Below are 10,039 nucleotides of genomic sequence, written 5' to 3' on the forward strand. Positions count from 1 at the left end.
AACACTACCTACATGGCCAACATTGAGTACTGGTGGGGTTGGGGGGGGGGAGCTATTTTTTTTAATTTTGGGAGTTGTAGTTCACCAATATCAAAAAGGAAAAGATGGACAGGTGGAGAGATCTTCAGCCTTCTCTGTCAAAAGGGTTCCTAATACTATCAGAAATATTTGTTTTCTAATGGTCTTTGGCGACCCCTCTGAAATTCCCTCATGACCCCCTCATGGGTCCCGATCCCCAGGTTGAGAAACACTGTTCTAGAAGCATTCTCTCCTAATGTTTTGCCTGCATCTGTGGCAAGCACCCTCAGAGGTTGTGAGGTCTGTTGGAAACTAGGAAGATGGGGATTATATATCTCTGGAATGTTTAGGGTGGGAAAAAGAACTCTTGTCTGTTTCAGGTAGATGTGAATGTTGCAATTGGCCACCTTGATTATTTATATTTATTTAATTATTTACTTCATTTATATACCACTTTTCTCAGTCCTTGGGCGACTCAAAGCGGTTAGCATTTAATGGCCTAGCAGTTTCAAGGTCTCGCTTCTTACTGCCTGGGGGAATCCTTTGTTGAGAGGTGATTAACTGGCTGTGAGTGTTTCTTGTCTAGAATTCCCTGTTGTTCTGTATTTACTGTTATGATATTTTAGAGGGGTTTTTAAAATACTGGTAGCCTGGGCTTCTAGAGCATGGTCATACAGCCCGAAAAACCTACCACAACCCAACCCTCAGACAGCGTGGTCACTGACTGGGTCATTCTGGGAACCGTCATCCCATAAACTTGCCTGAGTGTTACCTCTCTCATCAGCCCCAATTCCTGCTCATAACACTTCATCCTCTGAGCTCCAGCGAGGACCCTCCCTCTCGTCCGGGGCCTCCTCTCTCCTCTCCAACTTTCCTCCCTTCCCTGCCTCACTTTCCCAGCTGCCACCTGAAGCAGGCGAAACTGATTCCAGAGCTGGACATCACGGGATAAACTCACCTCATTGTTGAGGTTCAGAACTTGCGCCATCGTCCCTCACAAAGTCCCTCGAAGGCGCGTTGCTGGGGCAACAAGACACCCCAAAACACGGCAACTTTCCTCCCCTCACGTTTTCTCATCAGTCCAAGCAAAAGAATGCGCATGCGCCACTCGCAAACACACGCTCTCGCTCCCTTTCCGGTTGGCGCTCTAGCGCACACTCTGTGACACAAAGATAATAGAGTCGTGCTCACACTGGCGTTCTAGGAATTTTGGGACTTCAACTCCCAGAAGCCTCTGCAGGCAAGGCCAGAGCTAAGGCATTCTGGGAGTTGAAGTCCAGACTTTACCAGTGTTTCCCAATCGTAGGTCGTCCAGCTGATTTGGACTTCAGTGCCCAGAAGTTCCAGCCACCCTCGCCAACCGTCTGGAAGTCTGGGAGCTGATGTTCAAAATATCTGCAAAGCCACAGATTGGCAAACACCGAGGGCCCTTCCACACAGCCCTGTATCCCCGAATATCAAGGCAGAAAATCCCACAATATCTGCTTTGAACTTGGTTATTTGAGTCCACACTGCCATAAATTGCAATACAAAGCAGATTATGCAGGATTTTCTGCCTTTATCTTCTGGGATATAGGGCTGAGTGGAAGGGCCCCTGATGCTCCTTCCACACAGCTGAATAAAATCCCACGTGATCTGCTTTGAACTGGATTATATGGCTGTATAACCCAGTTCAAAGCAGATATTGTGGGATTTTTTGCCTTAATATTCGGTTGATATGGGCTGCTATTCGGTTGTATCACCTGTTTTAAGCTATAATCTATTGTTGTGTTTTATTAGTTTTTTTTTACTTTAATTGAATTGCTTCGGTTAATTTTGTTAGTTCTTATTTCATGTTAATTGGTGCTGTTTATTGATTTTTTGTTGTTGCAAATTTTGTTGTATTCTGTGTTGCACTTTTGTTGTGCTATTTTATAAGCTGCCCTGAGTACCATTTGTGAAATGGTGGCAGGAGTTAAACAAATAAATATTATTATTATTATTATTATTATTATTATTATGGATGATATGACTATAATAATAATAATAATAATAATAATAATATTTATTTGTGTAGAAGGGCCCTGAGTTTTACTTTTGTATTTTGCCAATGAGAAAAAAATGGATATAAGAGTTTTTATAGCCAGCTAAGTGTCCATTTACAGTATAATTAATGCTGTTTGACACCACTAACTGCTATGGTTCAGTGCTATAGAATCACAGGAATTGTAATTTGCTGAGGCACCTGCACTCTTTGGCAGAGAAGGCAACCGAGACTGCAAAACTACAACTCCTATGATTCTATAGCACTGAGCCATGGTGATTAAAGTGGCATCAAACTGCATTAATTGAGTGTAGATGAACTCTTAAGTTGCAGCATCACATTTCAGTTGAGAAATAGAACTTTCAAGCCAGGGTTTCCTAGAATGCCAAACAATGTAGTCTGCTGTAACTAATCAATAAAGGAGAAAAGGAACAGGAATGATTTACAGTATTTATTGGCAATGGGATTTGCAAAGTTAAAATATCTTAAGAACTATTTGTTTAGGTCCAAAGCATCCAGGTCTACATAAAATGTCAGAGAAATTATTTTATTATGATTTTATTTATTTATTTATTTATTTATCATGTCAGGAGCAACCAGACATTTGTATTACATTTTTAAGAAAACAGACAGACAGACAGACAGACATAACACAACGTTTGCGAGTTTGGTAGTTGATTAAATGTCCTTTGACCAGTATCTGGCCACTTGGAGTGCCTCTGGTGTTGCTGCAAGGAGATCCTCCATTGTGCATGTGGCGGGGCTCAGGTTGCATTGCAGCAGGTGGTCAGTGGTTTGCTCCTCTCCACATTGGCATGTTGTGGATTCCACATTGTAGCCCCATTTCTTAAGATTGGCTTTGCATCTCGTGGTGCCAGAGCGCAGTCTGCTCAGCGCCTTCCAAGTCTCCCAGTTTTCTGTGTGCCCAGGGGGGAATCTCTCTATTTGATTGAGGTTCTGGGTTTGAGCCTGCCACTTTTGGACTCTCACTTGCTGAGGTGTTCCAGCAAGTGTCTTTGTAGATCTTAGAAAACTATTTCTTGATTTATTGTCGAAGGCTTTCATGGCCGGAATCACTCAGTTCTTGTGGGTTTTTTCGGGCTATATGGCCATGTTCTAGAGGCATTTCTCCTGACGTTTCGCCTGCATCTATGGCAGGCTTCCTCAGAGGTCTGCTGGAGCTGGGAAAAAAGGGGTTTATATATCTGTGGACTGACCAGGGTGAGACAAAAGGCTTTTGTAAGTTGGGCTAGGTGTGAATCTTTTCAACTGACCACCTTGATTAGCATACAATGGGCTGACTGTGCCTGGAGCAAACTCTTAATGAAAGGTGCTTAGAAGTCCCTGCCTGTTTTTCTCTCTGCTGTTTTAATTTTAGAATTTTTTAATACTGGTAGCCAGATTTTGTTCATTTTCATGGTTTCTTCCTTTCTGTTGAAATTGTCCACATGTTTGTGGATTTCAATGGCTTCTCTGTGTAGTCTGACATGGTGGTTGTGAGAGTGGTCCAGCATTTTTGTGTTCTCAAATAAAATGCTGTGTCCAGGTTGGTTCATCAGGTGCTCTGCTATGGCTGATTTCTCTGGTTGGAGTAGTCTGCAGTGCCTTTCATGTTCCTGGATTCTTGTTTGGGCGCTGCGTTTGGTGGTCCCTATGTAGACTTGTCCACAGCTGCATGGTATACGGTAGACTCCTGCAGAGGTGAGAGGATCCCTCTTGTCCTTTGCTGAACGTAGCATTTGTTGGATTTTCTTGGTGGGTTTGTAGATTGTTTGTATGTTGTGTTTCCTCATCAGCTTTCCTATGCAATCAGTGGTTCCCTTGATGTATGGCAGGAACACTTTTCCTCTGGGTGGATCTTCATCTTTACTCTTGTGGCTTGTTCTTGGTCTTTCAGCTCTTCTGATGTCTGAGGTGGAATATCCATTGGCCTGTAGAGCCCAGTTGAGGTGGTTCAGTTCATCTTGGAGGAGATGGGGTTCACAGATTCTTTTTGCACGGTCTGCCAAAAGTCGTTGATTTAAGTCGTTGACGTGCTGGCTGGTATATTTGTTTATACCCCCTTTTTATCTCTCCTGCAGGAGACTTAATGCAGTTTAACATGAAACCATCAGCATTCAATTTAAAAATACAAATCTGCAAAAATTAAAAGAGGACAAAATGTAAACAGTATTTTAAAATTCCCATAACATTCCCATAGTTAAAGTGACTTGGAGTCCTTCACAGCTCGCATAAACCATTTAAAAAACTGAACAAATATAATTGTTAATCTATCAGTATATTCCAACCCAAAGCCTTTAATCAGGAAGAATGTGTTTTGGGACAGCCTACACTTCTGAGGTTTGTAGGACAATTGTTCTAAGAAATGTTGAGTTAGGTAGGTGTTAAAATGCGTTAACACTTTTTATATCAAATTCCTTTTTGTATTTTTATGTATATGTTTGGAATATGGGTATAGTACTGCTCAACACCTCTGGAGATGCACTTTTCCCAGGTTCAGGCAAAATATGTTTTTTCTCTGAGTAAAGTTATAACTAGCAAAACATCAGTCATTGTAATAGAATGTGGGTGGGTATGCAAAACTTAGTATTTCTCCATGGGAATAAGTAACAGCCCTGAAATTAGTAATTGCTAAAGGCAAATCTGTTAATTTCTCATTTTGAAACTACCGTATTAATTAAGAACAAGGCCTCTTCTTTGTACGGATCCATCTTAGCTTTCATTTCTTGGTAACACCTCGAGAAATTGGAAAATGGGACTGGCTTGAAAGCATTGCCTGGTACATGTCTGTGTGCATAAATCTTAAAATACTGTAATTAAATGTATGGATTATATTCCTGTGTAAATTTTTGTGTGATTTTGTAAAAACACTTCTAGGAATTTTGCTGACATACTAACCAATATAGAAGGCATGAGCAAACTTTGTTCCTCCAGGTGTTTTGGACTTCAACTCCCACAATTCCTAACAGCCTACCAGCTGTTAGGAATTGCAGGAGCTGAAGTCCAAAATACCTGAAGGAACAAAGTTTGCCCATGCCTGCTATATACTCATGTATGAGTTGAGGGCAGATTGGGGGCCAAAACTGTGGTTTTTGATGTGACCTGTGGATGAGCTAAAGGTCATTCCATGTAGGAAGGAAAGGATCAGTGTTGCCTCAGGGGCCAACTGGCACTGGTTGCTGCCATCCTTTCCCCATCATAGGATTCAAAAAGGGCAGAAGTGGCCATGTCAGAAAGAGTAGAGGGAGGCCTTTCCACACAGCCCTATATCCCAGAATATCAAGGCAGAAAATCCCACATTATCTGAGTGTGGACTCATATAAGCCAGTTCAAAGCAGATATTGTGGGATTTTCTGCCTTGATATTCTGGGATATAGGACTGTGTGGAAGGGCCCAGAGTCAGTGCTTCTTTTAGGTTTTTTCAGGATACATTAAGCTTTTGTATTTTGCTACTCTATTCAGAGAAAGAGGATATTCCTTTTTTGATAGCAGTTAAAGTAAAGTCCTCACATTGACTCATTGGTAAGTTGACCTAGAATTTATGGGTTGATTTTTTTGACTGAAATTTCTGGATTCATACATGAGTGTACAAGCTATATCCCCGTTTCCAGCTCTTTTATAGGATGCAGTGATGTTGTTTTTTTAAAAAAAATATCTTTATTGAGTTTTGCATCTCAAAACATACATAGGGGTGAAAGCAGAAAGGGAGAAGGGTGGGATGGGTGGCGGCGGGGTAGACTGAGGGTGGAAAGGGTAGTGAAGACGGGGTTTGGAGACGAGGAGGAAAGAGGTGGGAGGGGGAAGGAGAGGGGAGAAAGAAAGAGAAGAGAGGTTACTTCCCCGTCAGTCTTCCAGAAATCTTCTTCTCTGGTTGTTATTGTGATTCATTGTCAGCATAGTCTTTATGTTTCTTTTCTTCATATACAAGACAGGTTGATTTGTAAAGGGAGTCCCTTTAATTTAATATAGTCTTTAAAGCCTGACCAGTTTGTACATTTATTTGTCCCTTTTAGATTCTGGGAGAGTCTGTCCATTTGTATAATATCCAGCATTTTGATGTACCAATCCTCTATGCTCGAGATTTCCTTCGACTTCCATGCTTTTGCTAATAAAATTCTTGCGGCCGTGCTAAGAAGAAAAGTTATTTTTTCCTGGTTTTCGTTTAATTTGGTATTTGTGATTCCTAATAGGTACATTTCTGGTGTTTGGGGAAAGTTAGCTTTTATAATTTTTTGCGTTGCCTTATGCACCTCCAGCCAGAATTTCTTGACTAGTTTACAGGACCACCATTGATGGAAAAAGGTACCCCTTTCTTTACCGCATTTCCAGCACAGATTTGATCCATTTTTGTTAAATTTTGATAATTTTTCTGGAGTAAAGTACCAGCGATAGAACATTTTAAACCAGTTCTCCCTTAGATCACTGGCTTCTGTGTACTTTATTTTAGTTGTCCAAATTTTTTCCCATTGAGTTGTTAAAATGCTGTGTCCTATGTCCTTAGCCCACTTCACCTGGCAATTTTTAATTTGTTCTTCTTCGGTGGACCATGCGAGTAATTGTTGGTAGATAATTTTTATTAATTTCCTTTTCTTCTTCATTACTATTTCCCATAAACCTAGATTTTGGCTGAAACCCTGCTTGTTATCTTCTTTGTATTCTTGATAAATTTGGTGATAATTTAGCCATGTTATTTTCTTATTTAATTGTTTTATTTCTTCTAAAGATTTTAATGTTAATTGTCCATCCTCATTTTCCTTTAGTAGTTGTTGGTAAGTTAACCATGCTCGCTTTGTATATTTTTTTTCTTAATTTTAATTTCTGTTCTTCGCTTTTCGGTGTGTTGGCAGCCAATGAGGAGTTGAAGGTTAAGTCCTTCTACCATGGAATGGAGTCCCTCTAGCGTGTCCGAGTGCCGGGCGTCTTTGGATGTCCCCTTGAGGGGGGCACCTCTTAGACGCCGTCGGCCGGCAACGCTTAGAGATGGCCTCTGCGACCTCAGACCATCGACAGAGGAGGGGGTTCTGTCCCCTGACCTACCAGTACCTGGTTGTCCTAAGCTCCCTGTCTGGAGAGTCTCAGGACACGTCCACCATCTTACGGCCACCAACCGGAAGTCGATGCAGTGTTGTATATCTCAATTCTCAGAATATGAATGTTAAAAATGTGGAGCCTGCAGCATCAACAATACAATTGTACCTACGTGATGTGTCCCAAAAGTAATGAGAATGATTTTTTCGTGCAGCGCACAAGGGCCATGAAATGAAAGTGGGGACTGAAACAAGTAGAGAAGGAACCAAAGCATACAGTTTGACCTTCCCCAATTGGATCTGTGCCTTAGTAACAGTCGATACATTAGCAAAGTACATAGTAGTTTTTGTATCTTGTCATGGGCAAAAAGTGCAGTCTGAAACAGATCCTTCAACTTCAAGAACTGAGAACAATGCGGCTCATCATATGAAGGGTGTTCTGAATGCCTCCCCAGCTTCCGTATAACCCTGACTTGGTTCCATGTTATTTCTTTCTTCAGAGTCAAAACTCACCTGAAAGGACATCACTTTGGGATAGTTGAAACATCCAGGAAGCTGCGACTAGGGCTTTGAACAACATCTCAAGTGAAGATGTCCTGCAATGCTATGAAAAGTGACAGCAACGCTGGAATCAATGTCTTCACTCACAAGGAACATATTTTGAAGGAGATAAACTGTAATTTCATGTATGTTCAATAAAAGAACAATTAAATCATTCTCTGTACTGTTGGTATAGACCATACGCTAAACATTATTCCATAATGAGTATTTAGATTCGGAATCCTCATTACTTTATCTTTGAATATAATCCCATGGCAAATTGTACCTTACTGGCCTCTGGGTGCCACTGTTGTTTAGGAAAATTAGTCGAACAATCTTTTTGCACATTACAGATTCACTAGCCTCTGAGTGGCACTGTTGCTTAGCAATTGGATTCGGTTAAAAAATGTTTAGCAGGTGAAATATAAATGAGTATCAGAAGCCTCTAGTTTAGCATTTGGATCTGTTTGCACTCAGATGTGTGTTATGAGCAGAAGTGCCATGCTAGGTTGCAACCACGGCCCATTTAACACAGCTTCCTGTCTATTGGCAGTGGTTAGACTCATTCCTTGGGGAGATTCACCAGCAAGACATGATGGCAATATTCATCTCAAATTGTTAATTTCCAGCATCTGCTAGTTGAGAGCACAGCACTGTGTTTGAATGGTGCTGTGATTGTTAGCAGCCACTGATGGATTTGTCTTTCATGTATTCATTGACTTTTGTGAACATGCCATGTATACTAACTGCCATTACACCATCATGTAGTAACAATACCTCTCTCCACCCTTATATTTCTTCCCAAAAGCACCAGGGGAGGGGGGGATTCAGATCAACGTAATGTGACAATTTGCCAGGTTATTTGCATAAATTCTTAATGCACAGATCTTCAAATTGGTGGCAGTCTGCATACTTTTGTACATGAATTTAAATAAAACTGAATCAGAAGTATGGAGCATCAACATTACTTTTTAGAGTCCAAAAAACCTATTTAAAATAACTGCTGTCCTCTCTAGAGACTTTGTGTTCTGTTCTTTGCATAGCTACTCAACAGTAAGTTCCGCAGAAGTGAGTGAGAAGTGCTGCTGAATTAGGTTCTGAAATAAACATGACCTTCTCACACTGTGGATGTTTGCCAGCCATGCAAAAAAAATAGTACCATGCAACTTTAATAAGCCTAGGAAATTATCATATGGTTCAAATGGGCATGGAGCTGGTTCAAATCCATCTAACATGGTCAAGAAGCTTTTATTGCACTATTTACCTTAGCCTTATGTTCAGTAGATAACGGTTGGCTTTCTTGTTGGAAAGTGGGAAAGAAAAGATCTTCCCAGTGTTTCAAGAACAAGAGAGACTTGGCTTACACAGTAGAGTTTCCTTTATGTCAAGCTTGGCTGTAAAACTTGTTCAATCAACTCACACCTTTGGATTCACTCTGGACCCTTCCACACATACATATAACATAGAATGTCAAGGCAGAAAATCCCACAATATCTGTTTTGAACTGGGTTTTCTAAGTCCACACTGCCATATATCCCAGCTCAAAGCAGAAAATGTGGGATTTTATTCAGCTCTGTGGAAGGGGCCCCTAAGAGAGTTCACCAATACACATACCAATGGTTTTGTCACATCTTTATCACCTATTTTTAATTTGGTGCTCCTTCTATTCCCCACTGCAGTAAACAAACTTTGAATGGGATGTTGTACTTCTTTACTACTGTGCCTTTAAGTCAACTTGTTATTTAATATAATGTGATTATTTTAACATGATAACTTGCCACGTTTATGTTTGTTTCTGGGTTTTTTTAACCCTGTTGTGGATTTCTTTGAGATTTACTTTTGGGAGAAAGATATATTATCAATTCAATCAATGGTACTGTTCTATTATCAAGGTGAAGGCTGTGAAGATCCCTTACCTTGCCAGCTGGGGTGGCAGGGCCTAGAAGAGACAGGCTAGGTAGTTTCAGTTTAGAAGGCCTGGCAGGGAGCGGCAGGAGCCATTTTGGTTTAGGGAAAAGCTCCAGTTCAGAGAGGGGGAGTGGCCTAGGCCTGGGCCAGCCCTGAAACAGCCAGGATTGGTTTGTAGAAGGGGGCGGAGTTAGACTGTTGGAGGGAAAGTGAGAAGCTGCTTTTAGTCAGTTCAGTTCAGTTCTGGTTAGTGTTAGAGTCAGAGTGGGATCAGAGAAGCTTGTAGGAGTTCCTGTTAGGAATAGACAGCTTGTCTGTAGTTTGCACAGCAAAGTAGGCTGTGGCAGACTGGTTACAGCTATTTTAGAGAAAAAAATAGCTGGGTTTTGTATAGGAACTGTAACAAAGATAGAACATTCTCTCATGCAACCGATACGCTTTTAAGAACAAGAACACTTTAATTGTAACAGCCAAGCCTATTCAACTGCATTCACTTTATTCTGTAACTTCTATTCAATAAACC

At 41.0% G+C, this 10,039-nt stretch overlaps 1 protein-coding gene across 1 annotated transcript in view; it reads right to left on the reverse strand.

The window, feature by feature from the left end:
• SRFBP1 (serum response factor binding protein 1) overlaps positions 1 to 1,159 on the reverse strand; it is a 41,866-nt gene extending 40,707 nt beyond the window's left edge. The window contains exon 1 of the mRNA XM_060761952.2: positions 977 to 1,159. Coding sequence (XP_060617935.2) covers positions 977 to 1,006 — 30 coding nt within the window. The 5' untranslated portion in view covers positions 1,007 to 1,159. The remainder of the gene's footprint in view (positions 1 to 976) is intronic.
• Between the last annotated feature and the right edge of the window lie 8,880 nt (positions 1,160 to 10,039).

This window comes from Anolis sagrei, chromosome 2 (genome assembly GCF_037176765.1).
Source record: "Anolis sagrei isolate rAnoSag1 chromosome 2, rAnoSag1.mat, whole genome shotgun sequence".
In the NCBI taxonomy this organism is placed as follows: domain Eukaryota; kingdom Metazoa; phylum Chordata; class Lepidosauria; order Squamata; family Dactyloidae; genus Anolis; species Anolis sagrei.